Here is a 19,818-nt window from a genome sequence, read left to right as displayed (position 1 = left end):
GCTGGCGGGGTGGGTCCGGGTCGTTGTAAACAGCGACTCCTACAGTTCGGTCGGGGCGCCTGCTAAGCGCGGATAGGACCTGAGTGGGATAGTGTGATCCTTCCACACGCTACGCCCTCTCAGGGAGGATCCGCGCTGCCAGGTGAAAAGAAGCGGTTGATTGGCTGGACGTGTGTCGGAGGAAGCACGTGATAGCCTCCACTCTCCCAGATGATCTGACTGTGGGGGGTAAGTGCGCAGCGACCAGGAAGGGATTGGGAATTGGCATATGACTAACATTGGGATGGGAGAAAAAAATGGAGGGGAAAAAAGATTAAAAAAAAAAGAAAAAGAAAAAAAAACATAATTGTTGAATTTAATTATTTTTTATTTCTCCACGTGGTAAATACACAGGTCGCAACATGTTTACAGGAACGTTTTGGAGTTGTATTTGGAGTGTATTTCGTGACTGTAGGGAACGTCAGGCTCTAACTCCGCCCCACTTCCAGTGATGAAGCTAAGCTACGCTAACGGAGCGACTGTTCCCTAAGCCTAATGCATGCACAGAGACAAAAAAGGTATGTATCTTCTTGTCTAACTCCAGGGAAGATGTTAAATAAGCTAATTTCCCAAAATGTTGGAGTTTTCCTTTAAAACTTGGAACTTGAAAAATATCCGTTTAAGGTACTACTTTTCGGACTATAAGCCGCGGCTTTTTCCCCCATTTTTCGACCCTGCGGCTTATATAACGGTGCGGCTTATATGTGGACAAAACCCGAAAATCGAAATATTGCTATTTTTACTGCATTGAAATGTTATTTATCTGTTCCCTTATTTGCTAAACTTAATACAACTTGTAAATTAGTTAATTCTTGTTATTTGTCCGACAGTATTGTGTCCCAATGGGAGTCATTCTCTGTAGAGGTGGGAGTCATTCTCTGTAGCCATTCTCTGTAAGAACGGCCATGCACCACCACCAACAGAATCGAGAAAGAGAAATCAATCTGTCGATCCTTTCCGTGTCCGGGCCGGGTGAGGTTTCCCGTCTTGAGTCAAATTAAGCTGCAGGCTCCACTCCTTACATATGGTAATTAAACATTAAAACACATGCGGCTTATAGTCCAGTGCGGCTTATATATGTACACATCATTAAATTTAGCTGCTGCGGCTTATAGTCAGGTGCGGCTTATAGTGCGAAAAGTACGGTAGATAAAAGCAGTTAACTATGGACAATCATGCGATTAATCGCGATTAAATATTTTAATCGATTGACAGCACTAATATATATATATTAGAGCTGGGCCGTTAACTGCGTTAACGTGCTGCGTTAACGCGATATTAGTATCGCGCGATAATATAATTGACGCAGTTCATCTAATTTTTTTTTTTTTTTTTTTTTTTTTTTTTACTTTTATTTATCCAGGGTAGGTTCGCTGAGCACAGATGCTCTTTTTCAGGAACGCCCTGCTTCACATTCACACAGTTCCATTCACACCTGGGAGCTGCCCAGTACAACCACAGTTGACACCATTGGCCACTGAGCAACTCCACTGGAGCAGTTGATTTGCATTGGCAGGGTTTGGCCCTGCCTGGCACCCAACGAGAAAAATATTATAGGCATTATAAGTAGACATTGCTACATAAAACAAGCTGGTCTGCCTGAGTGACTGGTGGAAGAAGGATAAATAGAGATTGGACTGATTGAGTCAAGCCATGTCACATAGTTCAAGTTTGAAATGCTTCTTTCTGTTTTGCTCCTGAGAGTGTGCTAGATACTGTACTGTACTGGTAATATTATTTATTTGTGTTAACTTCTGAATAAAACAACTTATTAAACACAAGTACATCTTATTGAACATTATTTTGATATTTCATTACCAATTATCATAGCAAAACAGCTTTTTCAAACAGTCTGTAAGGCATTTTGGAAAAGGGAGATGGGCTCATGGTGTAATGGGCCACCTGGCCTGAGAAACATAAGGAGGAAAGAAAAAGTAAGGACTTACTTCTGGTCATTATTTGGGTAGAACACACATATTTTGAATGCCTTCGGCAGATTTTATATATTTTTTTTAGCCATTTTAATCTAGATTAATCTAGATTAAATCCAGGATTGCAGATAGATTAATCTAGATAAAAAAATGTATCTATGCCCACCTCTAATATATATATATATTTTAGGGATGCACCGAATGGGAAATTCTTGGCCGAAACCGATACCGAAAATAGAAAACAGTTGGCCGAAAACCGAATGCCGAAAGGCCGAAAATGATTCATAGAATAGATTTTTTTTTTACCAATGTTGTGGAACATTATGATTATGGAAAAATATATGATTATGGCAAAACTTAACTTAAATAATAAATAATCACTATTATGGGTCCATAAAACATTTATTCAGCACTTCTGAATGCATACAGCACATTAATTCCATCTTTTCTCTGGCTGCCGCGGCGGACATCTGTGCTCTACTGAGCGCACCTTTCTAGTCCCCAGTTGAATGTGCTCTCTTGACTCGGCACAGTAGACGCGCAACGTGTATGCTCGAGAAAGATTATATTATCTTTCGACAGACAGCGTCAATGTGAGAAACACTATCCCCCCCCCCCTCCCCCTCTCGCTCTGAATAATATGCATATTAGATCACTCGGTGATTAACCGCGACGGGCATATAGTAAATAAGGATGTTAAAGACGCATTTATTGGACTCGTTGCGCGCAGAGTTTACATAGAAACAGCGCGACTCCCGACAGCGCGACATCATCACAACAACACGCGTTAGGTTACAGGTTGTTTCTGTTTCGGTATTATATTTTCGGTGAAAAAACTTGGCTTTTGAAAGGCCATTTTCGGCCGAAAACTTTCGGTAGCCGAAATTTCGGTGCATCCCTAATATATATTAGTCCCACACATGACTTTCGCCACTTTCAGTCTATATAAAAAAGTTATAAATATTTTAGCTGGAACCAAACTAGTTTGCATTGCACATTATATTCTATATTATATTCTAAATAGCTTAATCCTTACTAATGATGAATTTATCTTTATATTTAGGTATATAAAAAAAGAAAATGTAAGGAGTGAAGTCACTGGCAAAACGTCTGTCCTCTACTAATTTCAAACTACGTATTCTCTACTCTATCAAGCTAGCTGTGAGATTCATGCAGACAGTAGTCTGCTGAGAGTATTCTAAACAATGATTAAGTATTATGACTGAGTTATATGTAAACAATGGAGTTGGAGCACGCTCTGCTGGATAAACTGACACCATTTCTAAATGACCCCTTTTTTCTCTGCTTTATATTTCCTTAAAAAGGTTTTCCTTTTTCCAACATATGCGCTGATACCGATATATCTGTGATGGGCCAATATCGCCTAATTAAATCGGTCTACCTATGGCCACTGAAAACCTGGAAAAGTCCAATTCACAGACGTGGAGAATTTCTAGAAAATGATGGCCCTCGCATGGCTCAACAAATTTTGTTCATATTCTTTATTCCAACCAGTCAAACTGTTACAGATCAAGCTTGGCTGCTGATACCTACAACTGATAAATTTTTATTTTTATGGAATGATAAATCCAAATAGCTAATTTCCTGATGACATGAATCCTTGCTGATTATTGTTTACTCCCTGACCTGGACCATCAGATCAGTTTGGAAAGGACTCATTTGAACATGTGTGTGTCTCACCAGGGAAGAGCCTGCGGGTGCCGGAAAAGGTGCCGTTCCGTATGACCCACAACATCGAGACGGCCCTGGGTGTCACCGGTGTCGAGGGCATCTTCAGGCTGTCCTGTGAGCAGGTCGGTCGCTGCTCTCCACCATAGGCTCCCATGTGTTCTATGTTCTTCTATGGGATTTGCTTCAGTATAGAGAAGTCTGTTCACTGCCGCCGTCTTGATAACGGGGATCAACGAGACCTGACCCCTATCTCCTTTGAATAGGGAGTCCATCCGTGTCGCAGACCTGCCAACCTATACGCATTTTGACATCAAAGTACGCTGGTACGATTTGTTACTTAAAAATAGTCATAACACAGTCATCTTGTTCAATCATTACAAAACTTGCAGGAATTGTTTCATAACACTGTTTAACAATGTGTTTGAAATTATTTAAACATTTTAGTAGCTTGAACCCTGGGGATTGCTGCTTGTGGCTATATTTGAATAAGTTGTGTTATCGGGGACACATAAGGGCCATTATCGCGGACATCATCATCATAACGCCCAAGCCTGACTGTGGATCTACAGGTGTAGCCCTTAGGATGGTCTGCACTGCCTAGTGTTTTCCGGTGGTTGCCGTATTAACGGTATCAACCAGTAGGGGCGCTCGGGTTGCACCAGGTGTTCTCAGCTTGAATACACAGCGCAGATGTGCTGGCAGATCGAGACCTTTTTCAAATGTCCAATCTAACGGATTTAGTTTGCACATAAAATGCTAAAAAAAAATTATATATGAATTCTGATTCTGTTTTTATCCTCTCCACTATCCTGTGATTTATAAAATAGCTTCAAGCCCCTCTAATACTGTTTGTGTGCGGACGCGCTCCGAGACATTTACATTGTCATGCGAATATTTGAAGCATTAATGGAACATTATGGCAACTTAATCGGGCAGTTTCTCCCCTCTCCTTTAACTCAATCAGCGCCAGAGGGCGCTGTGTACTGTGTTGGTTAAAAGGCCAACGCTTTAAAGTATAGGAATACGTGGTGGTGTTTGCTAAAACTATATTATATATTATAGCTATGGATATAATACTATGGCCCATTTGACATCGAGTATCTATCGTTCAATATGTGAAAAAGAAAAAAAGATTCATCCATACATTCCCGTTTTATACCGTGGTGAATATAAGTATAGTTTTAGAGCGGTCTAGGGTAATTCCCAAAAGGCTGCGTAATAGCCATATGCGTGTATTCTACTAAAAGCGTTGTCGTTTCTTGCCTGGACTAGCTACTAAATCAAATCTAGATTATAGGTATTATGTTTCATCATGAATGCATGAAGGGGGGAGGGTAATTTGTTTATGCTTTGATCGTCACCAACGGTATACGTTACACAGTACATTACACACATACGCTCAGATCGCAATGAAGGAATTATTGGATCAACGCAAGATTGATACCATATAGCCCTTACCTTGACTAGGATGTACCCCAAAAAGAATATTCCAATTATCTGATCGCCATTCCAAGTATTGATGTCGATCGTGTCGCCAACATAATCCACCAAAGAACATGAATGTTTGATTCTTGTAAATCCATGCGTTATAACCGCTCGTCATGCCCGACAAGAAAAAGTACGCCCGGACCTATATAATCTATGCACACCCCAATACACAGTTTCAAAGGATGTGCAATACCGGCCGCAACCTACCAGGCGGCGGTATTGGACTTTTGCGATCTCAGACCCATTCCCAATGATAACACCAGGCTCCCTGGATGGATAATGAATGGAAATATCGAATAAAAGAAATAACGATGAAAACCCGACTTTTCTCGGGTTTGGCGCTCAAGCGTCGGCGAGTTAACCCGACTTTATTCGGGTCTGGCGTCCATTGAGTTAATCAATACATCAATGGATTCAGTGAACCATATTCCCCCGGGTTGGTAGTTTTAGCTTTTTCTCACGTTGCATATTATTTTAACTAGACATTAACCATAAAGACTCGCTCATAATTTAATATAGCATAGCCTATATTGTCATTTGACATTTTTCAATAAAGTAAATGATCACTTTTTTTTATCATATAATTAGGTCTTTTGTTTCTTCACAATATCACAAACACGACGCACATTCAGCCTATTTGCATTTAAATGCATAACATTCCAGAGGGGGAAGGGGAGATCAGATGGAGCGGTGCTCTTAAATTGCAGGTGATAGCAGTTGCAAACTCCTGAATGAAGAACGTCACTCATTCTTAAACTGGAAGCTCATTCTCTTTCACCTGAATTTACATATAGAAACACCCCGCCGGCTCCTTATAATGTCGCGGTGACAATGGAAGCGATTGCGGCTATACCCTGGCCCAAATAAAACACACAATTCCCTGACGCACTTGTTTGAGTATTACTGAAGTGATGTGTTTAGTTCTTGAGATAAATTGTAAACTGTATCTAATAATAGTGACAAACAAAAAAAAATCATGTTGCAGACGGGCCGCCGTAACGTTAATTTGGGATAAATAAATAATAATAATGACGACGGACACAAAGGATGGGTTTAATTAATTCCCTATAAAACAATAGTTTATTAAGATGCAGCAGGCAGCTTGGGGAGAAAACATAGGAGTGCACCTCTGGGCAGACACGCACATAATATGGCATATCCATTGCATGTTTGAGTTCGGTAAATGATTGTTCTCTTATAATTATAATAATAAATACGACTATCTGTATGTATTGGTGTGCGCCTGGGTTTTTAACGGCTTCATTTGGAAGAAATCATTGGCGGTTGCGCACACATGGATTCTATAGACATCCTCAGAATTAAATAATTATTATAACGAAACTATAACGAATTAGGGCGGGGACAATTCATAGAGTTTCCATTACGATTTTGGCCTCCCATGATCATGAAAACCTTAATCATCGAGATAAAACGATTATTGTGCCACATGCCATGTTGCTCTCATTTTGTCTTGTGTTGTAAATGCTTCCGCCCCTCCCCCCACGCCCATACAGTCAATTTAGGCTGCGGTTACACCTTAGTTTCGTTTTCAGATGAGTTTCGCTTTTCCAGGTTGCAACGTAGTGGTAGCCGAGTGAGACATACGTTTTGCAACCTGAGTACAGTGATGTAGTACACTGCCAAAGCAGTAGGTGGCAGTAGGTGGCGAACATGAAGGCAATTTTCAACCAATCAGAACTTGAATGTGCCAATACACTTCCTGCAAAGAAAATGTCAACAAGGCGCCGCCATCTTTAAATGCCTATTTACCCAATGCAGCACTTATTTTTCAGCAAAGTGTAATAAAAGTGCAATAAACAAAACGGATACATTCACTGTGTTCTGCCTCTCATTTGTTGATGAAACAAAACTAACATCAACACAAGTGACCACCAAGAGCGGATAGTTTAGTCTCAAAAAGGATCGGCAATGTTGTTAGCTACATTGTTAGCTACATGCTAACGTGAATGGAATATGCCAGTATAACAGTATAGCATTGTGGCTAGAAGCTAACGCTAGCTCACGTTAACCAGCCAGCACCAAACTGATGATATCGGGAGCTATCAGTAGCTAGATAACATTAGAGACAACGCTGTGTGTATTAAACAAAGGTGAATAGATGACTGGGCCATTTTGTTTAATGCTTGTTAAGATTGAAAGAGGAGCTTGAGCTAACAGGGTCTGATGGCTAACGCTAGCTCACGTTAGCCAGCGGCAGTGCTCATGCAATCGGTAATGCTAGCAGAATGAATGGATGTAAACTTTATTTAACATACCGTATTGCATAATGGGTACAATACAATACGGCTCAATACAAACAATTGTTAAGGGAATGCAGACTGTTGTAGCTTGGACTGGGGTCCTTATAACAATAACTTGACAACACATGGTAGCTGCAGCTATTTGGGACAGCTCTGTTGTCACCGGAAGGGCACGCAGATGGTATCTACAGCGCATGGGCGTTAAGCAACAACGGCTCCGCGCAGATTACACGACATGTTGTCGCCGAGTTTTTGGCGCTATTCCAAAACGGAAACACAATTTAGCGTTTTCAGTAGGGCCACAACGTTTCCGGCAAAAACGGCATTTCTATGTAATAGGGACAGCAAACGTATTCAAAAACGTATAAAAACGAGCACAAAAACACTGTAACAAGGGCCTTAGTTTGCTCATAAAAGTACAGGGACAAACAATCCATGATTTTATTAAAACTCATAATAACACAAACAAATCGTTCTGTTTATTAATGTTTCACGAGTTGCACACAAAGCAGGCTTTCAGAATATTTTGAGACTTTGCGCCTCCTGGTGGCATATAACAGAATGGCAATCAACCTCAAAATTAACCCTGTCGGCACCGCGGTAGTATGGTAGACAGTCCTAATGGCTGTAACTGAAAAGGTTGCTGGATAAATTGCTAAAAAGCTAAATAAATTGACAATGATGTGAAAAAAAGATTTCCTTGGAGGTACAGATATCGACAACAACTCCCCGGCACCGTGGGAGAGAGTTGATGGGGTAACGTTAACGTAAGTGTTGAGTGACTTAACACTTTCCGTGCCAGCAGAGGGTGCCAGAAATAGGCACTTGAGTGCCAACGCTGTGGTCAATGGAGGGCGATCATATTTGCGAACGCATAAACTATATCTTAAATTATGGCTATGTGTCTAATACGCCTGTCGCTTATCAATGACTTGTTTGCAGTCAACATTGTCGAAACGGATTGTTTTTTAATCGGTTCATTTCCGTTTTATACCATTTTGAAAAACGCTCGTTTTTTGAAACTTTAAAAAAAAAAATATTCTGCAGGAATCGCGCTTTACTGTAATACACAAAACACGTTGTCATTTTTCGGCCTATTTATGAATAGTTTTCAAATAAACGCTAGATTATCGATAGTACCGTATATGTGTACTTATGCATGCTATAGAAGCGGGCTGAAAAATCGATTATCTTATTTCCTGATCAGCACACACACACTCACAGCCACAGACACACATATGGGACACGTTGATAGGTGAAAACAGCTCTGATTATCCCAAGACTGGTAAAATAGATTCCTTACCTCAGATCAGATGTTCTCCAAAAAGATTATTCCAATTCCTGATCGCCATCCCAAATATCGATCGCGTTTATTGATCCAACGCTGGGTGGGCAATGAATGGGATCGGCTCGGATTACATGCCTGACAAGTAAAATGTGGAATCCGGACTCTTTTTTTCCCATCCATTTCATTCAGTCCAATCCAATGGGGTGCAATACCATCCGGAGAGACGATAGGGGGCGGTATTTTCCCTGTTCGAGCTCAGACAGATCCCCACTGGTAACGTGAGGCTAGATTGATGAAAAATGAATGGAAATCGATAATAAATAAAAAAAATGAACAATTAAAAACGACATTTCTCGTTGGTTGACACTCAACGCATGGCATGAACTAACGAGATTTCTCGTGGCTGGCACTCAAAGTGTTAATGTGCTCTCATCCACTCTCATAGAGTAGCTTTAATGTCAGCTTTCCTAGCCACTTTGTTGCCATTCAGCGCTCCTAACGTTACCATTCAGTGCAATGCAGCCAAAGACGGAGGAAACTCACGTTGGCTAGTTGGCTAACTCCAAAAGCGGGGCTGCTATGGCAGCTGAGCTAATCATTAAATGCAATTGTAGGAGTATGGCAGGTGTCGTCCTAAGAAATAAGGAGAGAGGGAGTACTAAAAAGGGGGTCAGAATGGAGAAATACAGTGTCAGCATAGTAAAGATGAAGATGCTTATCAGTCAATCAGACCCCATCCCTTACATGCGTGCATGGCGGAAAGACTAGAAAACAGGTGTTTACAAAGATGTGCAAGAAGAGCATAAACATTAATTTGAGGAATTCCTAGAAACGGGAAAGTAAACTATTCACTTTTTCGTTGCATGACACTTTTTTCACACCAATTTCCGTGAAATCGTGATTACTAAACCTGATTTCTCTTTGAGGACATCATATGACGACAACTGAATTAGTTTGACCTTTTTTCTCGACCAAAGCCTGCCTTTGCATCATCTTTTATAAGTTACCAAAGATGTTTATAAAAAAAAAAACTCCCCCTCAACATGAGCTGAAACTACTGTTTGGGCGTGGGGGGAGGGGCAGAATCATTTACAAGTTAACACAAGGCAAAATGAGAGCAATATAGAGTTGGTATAACACAACTGTAAAATTGAACCTACCGGTAAGCTATCTGAAATTGTGGTACTTTTCATGAATTGCAATTTTACATGGAAATAACCAACCACTAAACATTAACACCAAGACAAGGTGGTACTCCAAGCCTTTTCCTCCAGGTTGGCAGGTCTGGTATATACATCAGTCATACATTGTTTTTTAGCCTAGTCAAATCAACTAGAAAATTAAAACATGTCTTGATTGCATTTTTATTTTATACAATCTTTTGGGTTTTTTTAAACTACCCATTTATTTACATTTGGATCACTGATTGGACCTAAAGGACCATACTGGTCTTGACCCGTCTGCGTCTCTCCGTTTCTCTGTCTCTTGCTCGGTCTGTGTCTCTTTGTCTGTGTGTCTCTGTCTCTCTCGGGACATTGTGCCTCTCAGGTGGTGCAAATGATGCGTCGGGGCAGGGAGACCCTGCTCACCCTGCTGGAGGCCTTCGTCTACGACCCCCTGGTGGACTGGACGGCCGGGGGGGAGGTGGGCTTTGCTGGAGCCGTGTACGGAGGCGGGGGCCAGCAGGCGGAGAGCAAGCAGAGCAAGAGGGAGATGGAGCGTGACATCACTCGCTCCCTGTTCTCCTCCCGCGTGGCCGAGATCAAGGTGATGGTTCACCGAAGGATTAAATCAAGCTATATTTTCAAAGCTTTAATTTATTTATTTAAACTCGAAAGGCAACTGAGGTTTCCCTCGTTTACAGTCACATCAAGTGTACTGCAAAAAAAAGCAAATCATAACAATAAGACAAGTACGGATAACAATTGAAACATGTACAATTTCATTGACAATTAGGGATGTCCCGATACATTTTTTTTGCTCCCTATCCGATCCCGATCATGTGATTTTGAGTATCTACCGATACCGATCTTTCCCGATCCGATCAAAAAAAATAAAAAATTTTAAATTGTTTTAAATTTTTAATCCCAATTTCTCACATTACATTCGCCCTGAATGTTGACGTTATCCAGGTGAAAAGTTAACTTCATTCAAGCGAGGCATTGCAATCCTTGACAAATCATTTGATGTATAATTAAATCAAAGGAAATGCGTTTGGGTCTGAGAGTGTGGCTGGTCTGCCGTTCTGCAGCTGGATACTATTGGTTTGTTTTGGCAAAATTATTCTGCTCTGTGACAATAAATAAATGAATGATATGTAATTTAAAACCAAAACTAAGGCCTCAGTATGAGTTTAAGACGTGAACATGGTCATGTTTGTTGAATTAAAAAGAAAAGTAAAAAAAAAAATCCAGATTTTTTTTTCTTTTTTTTGGCCGATCCCGATCTTCGCAAAATCACGTGATCGGCCCCTCTGCAACAGAGGAGATAATCTCAAGCTTTAACCACTTAAGCATCGGGATGCCCGACAGCAGGCCACCACGCAACGTTGCGGCACTTTGCCCTAGTCTGCCGGCTCCGAGCTGCGTTTTCGCCTATCAACCAATACATTGTTGGAAAGTTGAATTTGCCGCCTTTCGATCGTCACCCACTCACCCTATTGCATGCTTCCAGTCTCGAGTTAAAAGACTAAACATCCGACGCCTGTCCTCATGTTCATGTTGTTCATGAGTCCTGAACGGACCAGTCACTGCTGATGGCGAAAATTATTGACCACCTTTGTAGCCAATTAAATTCTGAAGCCAACGCTATCCCATGCAGGGCTGATCGCAACGAGAAAGGGGTAAAAGAAGCCAGGGAAGTCCTTTATTTTGATTAGAGCCTTGGAATCAATGGAAGCGGGCGATCATTTTGGATAATCATGACGAATTAACGCCGGTACACACATTACAAAAACCTTTGTAAATTACACATTTTCTGTGGGATTGTTATAGACTTTGGACCTGTATGGCTATGGAACCTTATGTTTTCCAGCTCCTACCTCTCAGCTGGAACTTAAAAACAGGCATCTGGCAATAATAGGCCTTTCACACCGGCCGGGCTCCGCGCCGGAGCCGGTTCCCGAACGTAATCTCGAACCGGCCGGCGCGTTCACACCGGGAATAATTGGTTCGGAACATGACAGAGGCTTTAGTTCGGCCCTCTAAGAAAACACTGAGCACAGTTTTTTCATGTTCCGAACCAATTATTCCCGGTGTGAACGTGCCGGCCAGTTCGAGATTACGTTCGGGACAAAAACATAAATAAATCGCAAATTACTTTGGGTATGCAATCGTCAGGCATGTTGTGCAAAACTAGCCCTGTTTTTGCCTGATGCATATGTGCTTGAGATTGATTGCTGTTCTGTTATATGCCACCAGGAGGAGCAAAAGCCTGACAGAATTGATCCCGATTTGCAGTGTTGATCGGATAGGTCTCGAAAGCCATAGCACACATATATCTTAAGGCTGTCAAAGTTAATGCGTTAACGCACAATTATTTTAACGCCACTATTTTCTTTAACGCAAGATTAACATTTCAAAAAAATTATTATAATTATTTCACTTCACTTGGGTGTATTATTGATACTCATTGATACTATGTTTGTTTCTGATTCAAAGTGTGTGAGAGAGAGAGTGTGAGAGAGAGAGTGTGAGAGAGAGAGAGAGTGTGAGAGAGAGAGTGTGAGAGAGAGAGAGAGAGAGAGAGAGAGAGAGAGAGAGAGAGAGAGAGAGAGAGAGAGAGAGAGAGAGAGAGAGAGAGAGAGAGAGAGAGAGAGAGAGAGAGAGAGAGAGAGAGAGAGAGAGAGAGAGAGAGAGAGAGAGAGAGAGAGAGAGAGAGAGAGAGAGAGAGAGAGAGAGAGAGAGAGAGAGAGAGAGAGAGAGAGAGAGAGAGAGAGAGAGAGAGAGAGAGAGAGAGAGAGAGAGAGAGAGAGAGAGAGAGAGAGAGAGAGAGAGAGAGAGAGAGAGAGAGAGAGAGAGAGAGAGAGAGAGAGAGAGAGAGAGAGAGAGAGAGAGAGGAGAGAGAGACCTCAGCCCTTGTGTGGGTGAATGTAACAAGTTCCTAACTGAAAGTGAAGCTGACTATCAGCCCAGAGCCCCATGCAGTTCAGACACGGGACGATACTGCCACCTGGTTATAGTCGATCAGAATGCAGTTCCAATGTGTCGGGAAGTGCCTAAATGATGCAGATCGCTCTGGGCAACTGTGTAGAGCGGGGATCAAAGTAAAAATATCAAACGATCCAAAAACTACTTTTTACGTTTATGGCAGTCAACGGTCGGCGGCCAAACACGTAAAAAAGAAAGCTGAGTAAATTGTGATGAAACAAAGGAGAATATAAATTATGATTTTTCTTTGCATCTTTGACGGTGAATAACACCATGTTAAAAATGACCAGACATGAAAAACTGCCACTGAGCTTGTTCAGCACCTTCTTGAGATCTTGTCTTTCACTGTACTTAGATTGTACTTACCGGTAGATTGTACTTTAGTTTGTATTAGGGCTGGGCGATTAATAGATTTTATCGATTAATTCGAATGAATGATTTAGGACTATTTAAAAAAAAAATATATATATATATATATATATATATATATATTAGGGCTGTCAGTTTATCGCGTTAATTAGATTAATTAATTACACAGCAAATTATCGCGTTATGAAAATTAACTCAAAATTAATTACAAAAACAAAGTTTTTATTTTTTTTATTTTTTTTTTTTATAATATTTTTTTTGTATCTCATTCATTCCATACGAATGTAGAATACACATTTACAGAATTTTTTATTTTTTAATATGGTCCATTTGCATGTTCTTGGTATCTGATTCTAGGGACATCTATGAATCTCAGGGAATGTATTCCCAGTGTCAGAAATACTGTGGGCTAGATCCACAAAGAATGGATTGCACAGTGCAAGTTGCACCCTGGTCTGCATCCCCTTAACAATTGTGTGCCGTACTGTATTGTACCCATTCTGCAATCTGTTAATAACATTTTCATTCAATCAATCAATCTGCGCGGTGATTGATTGAATGAAAATTTTATTTTGAGTAAATTGTAATGAACCAAATGAGAATATCAATACATTTTTTTGTATCTTTGACTGTGAATAACACCATGCTCAAATTGACCAGACCTGAAAAATCTAAGCAAATTAATAGATGGAAGATGATTAAACAGAAGGTTTTGTATAGATACAGTACTGAATTCTGCCATCCGGACACATGCAAGTTGAAATATGATTATATAATATAGAATATCAGGCATAAAATGGTTATGCGATTAAAATGCGATTAATTAGATTAATTAATTACAAATCCTGTAATTAATTAGATTAATTTTTTTAATCGCCTGACAGCACTAATATATATATATATATTTTTTTTAATATATATGAGTCACCTTTTATTTGACAAAGTGATGTTTGGTGAAAGTTAGATTTGCACTTTATTAATCCCAATAGGGAAATTCATTCTTGTTTGATCAAGAGTAACCTTTTATATATATATATTAGGGATGTCAAAATTAATGCTTTAACTTTGGAGATTAATTTTAATTATTTAAAGCATTAAAATAAATTAATCTAGATTAATCTATGGAGTGAAAAATCTTCAATTTTAGCGCCGTGGATATAAGAAAGAAGTCTAGCTGAGTCAATGTTGATGGTTTTGTTGAACATTTGTATTTCACAGGAGAGAAACTGTATTCAAAGAAAGCTATTAAAATAGTCTTTGAATCTAAATATACTTTCTTTGTGTTGATTTTACATTAATTCCATGATTTTACTCAAGTAAATATCTGTTACTTCTGTCTTAAGTAGAATTTTTTTTTAATCTAGATTAATCTAGATTAATTACAGAAATTTGTGAGATTAATTAGTTAATTTTTTTAATCTATTGACAGCACTATATATATATATATATATATATATATTTAAAAAATGTAAGTGAAGATTGGTGAAAGTTAGCTTTGCACTTCAATCCCAATAGGGTAATTCATCTTGGTTTTTTATCATTTTTGTGTCAAATAAAAACAAAGCTTATTTGGCGTTTCTAGTTTTTAAGAGAAAAATCTATGTAAATCGGATGTGGTGTGAAAAAAAAACAGATTTTATTTTTAGACCATATCGTCCACCCCTAGTTTGTATAGTATATTTTATATTGTATAGTGTTATTCCTCCTTTACTTTTTTTTACTGTATGAAGCACATTCTCAGGGGCTCATACAGAACAAAGCATTTCGCTGTGAAGTACTGTATGTGACAAATAAAAACAAACTTGAATTTGAGATCACATGTGCAAAACATCTAAGCAAATGAATAAAGGGAAGATGATTAAACAGAAGGGTTTGTAGATACAGTACTGAATTCTGCCATCCGAACACATGCAATTTGAAATATTATAGAATATAGAATATCAGGCCTATAAATGACCTTATTATAGCCAAGTTGCATATCTATGGATCGGGCCAAATCTACTCGTACCAATGGCAGAGTTCAATTTGGATTTAGTATCACCAGGCGTGCAGCAAGAACCGTGAATGAAATCTACTGTAAGTACAGTTCCATTCTTATAATGGATATGGCTCCGCCTTTTTGAATCTGTTTGCAATGCGGATTCTTTCTAAACGTTCACAGAAGGTAGACACACTAACTGCGCTCCAATCTATGCCAATAACGTTCAGTTTTGTGGTAAATAATCCAGAGAAATTTAAAATTCACCCACAAGTAATTTGCTGTACAGTAGCTGGTTTGGGCTGGGTAGGGTAGTTTTTAGAAATTTCAAAGCTCGGGGCGGCTACGTGGTGCAGTGGGCAAGGCGCTCACCACGAATACTGGAGACTGGGCTCGAACAGGTTCGCCTCCCTGTTCGAGCCCAGCGCTCCACATTGCTTTCAGTTTAACTGGTCGTCCGCACTAATACACATTGGCAGTATTAGGGGGAGGGAAACTGATGGGTGGGGATTGGGCGTTGTGGACAGCGACTCCTACAGGTCGGTTGGTGTGCCTGCGCAGTAGAATCAGGAAGCGACGGGGGCGGGGCCCCTCCAAAGCCCAGACCCCTGACGCTGAAAGATCGAGCCGCGCAGGTGGAAAGATGCGACTGCTGTTACCTCGAGTATCGGAGGGGACTCGTGCTATGTATGACTTAGTCCACATTGCAGCCGGCTTGTGGGAGGCATGAAACAGCGTTCAAAAGACAGGGGAGGGTTGAATTGGATGATAAGAAAAATTGGGATGGGAGAAAAAATTTAAAAATGGGAGAAAAAGTGGATAAAAAAAAGAAATTTCGAAGCTCAAGGTCTCGTCTCGTATGACACCAAATTGCGACGCAAATTCAAAATGGCGGATAATGAATGCATTTCAAAAACGAATAGTTCACTAATAAATAACACTTTAGACTATTTGTAAACAAACGTATTGCTTAAAATATACACTATGACTGCTGTTGTGACATGGTTAGGGTCTTTACTCTTGGCTAAAAAAAATTCTTTTCTTTTTTTAAATGCAACATTTATCCATACAGTCTGTAGACATGGATTTTACGTGATGTCATTTTGGGTCCGGTACCGGACCCTAGAGGAAGAAGCCTGTTGATTTTGGTGACCCCATCACCTTTCCTCTAGTGCCACCATTAGGCCAAACGTTCAATACTCAAATTAGTGTTTTATCTCCTGATTGGATTTCCACCAAACTTGACAAATATGTTTGCCTTACCATGGCAAGGAGGCCTGTGAAGTTCTGAGTCATGGTGGTGCTATTCTCATAAAACTAAAAACATGAACTACTCAATTGCTCGAGTTTAGGGGCATGGTCACCAAAGGTGAATTGAGAATTCAGGACGTTCGGGGATATAGCCGCTGTCTTGTTAAAAAAAGGAAATTGGATTTCCACATCTAATGATGCCTAAAGTGTTTTGGTGTAATAGTTTTTATATCATAATCGGATGCCGCCTGATGATTATTGTGACTTGCTGCCATCGTAGGTGAACTGGTTCAAGAACCGAGAGGAGATGCTGGGCGTGCTGCCCCAGGTGGAGGAGGGGGTAGAGGAGTACCTGGCCCTGCAGGAGCTGCTGTGTCAGGGAGAGAAGCTTCAATCCAAGCTGACCGAGGAGATGGGCTTCCTGGAGGGGGCAGAAAACCACCCTGACCACCTCATTCTCACCCTGGAGCAAAGGTCCTGAGAATCCCCTCTTATCTATGCAAACATGATCACTGAATATTCCAGTATTGGACTTTTAAAATCCCTTCTCATTAATCACTTTTTAAGTGTGAATGTGATATTATCACCCGAAAGGACTCCATCTATACTGTCTGTAACTATGAATGTAAGCAACACTTACATTTACAAACTTTAGATGATAAGGTTATGGTTCTACTATGGCATATGGTTCTAGGGTATATAGTTCTACTATGGCATATGGTTCTAGGGTATAGAGTTATACTATGGTATATGGTTCTAGGGTATATGGTTCTACTATGGTAGGGGGTTCTAGGGTATATGGTTCTACTATGGTAGATGGCTTTATGGTTCTACTATGGTAGATGGTTCTATTGTAGTATATGGTTCTAGGGTATATACCGGTAGTTCTATTATGGCATATGGTTCTATGGTATATGGTTCTACTATGGCATATGGTCCTATGGCATATGGTTCTACTATGGTATGTGGTACTATGGTATGGATCTACTGTGGCATATGGTTCTATTATTATGGTTCTAGGGCAGGGGTGCCCAACCTTTTTTGAACCAATATCTACTTTTTAATTTGCCACCTAGCCGAGAGCTACCAGCCCAAATTTGACCTGCTCTTGGCTAGTATTAGTAGTAGGGCTGCAACTAACGATTATTTTGGTAGTCGACTAATCTGTCGATAATTCTTTCGATTAGTCAACTAATCGAAAAAAAATTATATATAAAAAGAAATATATATATATATACCGGTATATATATATATTTTTTTTTTGCACTACTTATCTTTGTGAATGTGGCTTCTCAGCTCTGGTCCAGCTGAAGACAAAGCAGAGGAACAGATTGGACATTGAGCATGACCTCAGAGTTGCTTTGTCTACCATCACCCCAGACTTTGAGACTCTTGTCAGGAGCAAACAACATCCCCAGTTATCCCATTAGTTCCCTGGGATGTTAAGCTAAGAAGTCTGCTAAGAAGGATATATTATTTATTATTGTTATTATTTTATTTCATTGTGTTTTTAGCCCTAGTTGCACTTTTGTTGCAACCCCAGTTATCCCATTAGTTCCCCCAAACTTACTGTCGGTCTGTTATGTTAAGCTAAGAAGTCTTCAGCTGTACCAGAGCTGAGAAGCCACTTTCACAAAGATAGGTAGTGCAAAAAAATATATATATATTAATTTTGAATTTCTTTTAAACGACTAATCGACGCAAAAAGTCTGCGTCGATGAGTTTTTATGATCGACGTCGTCGATTATGTCGACTAATCGTTGCAGCCCTAATTAGTAGTAATAGTATTAGTAATACCCATTCAATATGCACATGACAGAAAATATTATATGGCATATTGAATGGGTATCTAATATAATATGATATTTTATATATCATTGTAACAGTGTAGTGTTGGAATTACAAGAATGACAAGACTGTAACTTCTCACGTTGGGCATGCAGGCAGCATGACCCATTTATTTCACACTCTGCACAAGTCCCACAACATATTATTATTTTTTTTTATCTCGAGGCTTCGAATTAAAATCGAATCTCGGCCCCGACGCTTAGAATTCCAAAAAAAAATTCGAAGGTCAGCCCTAGAACAATACAATCAAAACAAAAATGATATATGTACAATTAAAAGGGAATAGGAATGATGTGTAAACAGAGCTGTCACATTGCAACTGACAACACACACAGTCAATTAAATTCAAAGAAAACATGTTTACATTGCCAAAGCAAAAGTGGAATACAATCAAAAAACAATTCCACAAAAAGGTCTGTCAACAGTCACTGATAGTTAGGGCGCGTTCACACCTACCCTGTTTGGTCCCTTTTTTTTTTTTAAACTTTGGCCATTCCCCTGGCTCTTTTTTAGCGTTTTTTTATCTCATTTTATTCTGGTCAAGAATGACGACAGAAACAGGCTGAAGGGGTACAGATGGGGGGGAAGACACTCTGGGAAAGGCACGGCTGCAGTCCGGGATTCGAACTCGCTAAACCCCAGATCCGTGACGAGCACGGTTGTCCCCGGCACCGAAATAGCGCTCGAGGTACGTGGTGAGCTACTGGAGCTCCCCCTGTTTGGTCCCTTTAAGTGGACCATGGTCCCTTTAGATCGATAGTCCGTTTGGTTTGTACAGGTATGAACGCAAACCGAACTATAATGAGGACCAAACAACCGAACCATGGTCCTCTTGAAAAGTTGGGACTCGGTTCGTTTCAAAGTGGACCATGGTTCGTTTGCTGTTGGTGTGAACGCAAAACGAACTTTATATAGTATCTAATCTAGATACTAGATACGGTATTACGCGACGATGAGTGACGGGTGCCTAGTGGCGGCGGTCGCGCGACCCAACTTGACAGCGCCAAGTGACAGCTTGCGCGCGACCCAACTCAAATGAATGACAGGCGCGCGGACAGTCTCTCGTCCTCTCTCTCTCTCTCTCTCTCTCTCTCTCTCTCTCTCTCTCTCTCTGCCTCTCTCTCTCTCTTCCTCTCTCTGTCTCTCTAGACTGGCGCCGCGCGCGGACAGTCTCTCTCGTCCTCTCTCTCTCTCTGCCTCTCTCTCTCTCTTCCTCTCTCTGTCTCTCTAGACTGGCGCCGCGCGCGGACAGTCTCTCTCGTCCTCTCTCTCTCTCTCTCTCTCTCTCTCTCTCTCTCTCTCTCTCTCTCTCTGCCTCTCTCTCTCTCTTCCTCTCTGTCTCTCTAGACTGGCGCCGCGCGCGGACAGTCTCTCTCGTCCTCTCTCTCTCTCTCTCGCTCTCTCTCTCTCTCTCTCTCTATATCTCTACTCTCTAGTCGACTTGCGCCACGCTCGTAATGACAGTATCTCTCTGCTTTATCACAAGAGACGCTGTCGGCAACTGTTATGTTTGTGAGTGCTAGTC

The 19,818-nt window shown here is 40.5% G+C and overlaps 1 protein-coding gene across 2 annotated transcripts in view; it reads left to right on the top strand.

Moving 5' to 3' along the window:
• The window catches only part of smg1 (SMG1 nonsense mediated mRNA decay associated PI3K related kinase), a 474,356-nt gene that overhangs the window by 360,494 nt on the left and 94,044 nt on the right, over positions 1-19,818 (top strand). For both annotated transcript variants that reach the window (XM_084329910.1, XM_084329909.1), the window contains exons 44-46: positions 3,675-3,784; positions 10,248-10,466; positions 16,726-16,919. In XM_084329910.1, the coding sequence (XP_084186036.1) occupies positions 3,675-3,784; positions 10,248-10,466; positions 16,726-16,919 (523 nt within the window). The remainder of the gene's footprint in view (positions 1-3,674; positions 3,785-10,247; positions 10,467-16,725; positions 16,920-19,818) is intronic.

The sequence above is a fragment of the Notolepis coatsorum genome (genome assembly GCF_963971535.1).
Source record: "Notolepis coatsorum genome assembly, chromosome: 14".
In the NCBI taxonomy this organism is placed as follows: domain Eukaryota; kingdom Metazoa; phylum Chordata; class Actinopteri; order Aulopiformes; family Paralepididae; genus Notolepis; species Notolepis coatsorum.
This window is presented reverse-complemented; position numbering and strand designations above follow the sequence as displayed.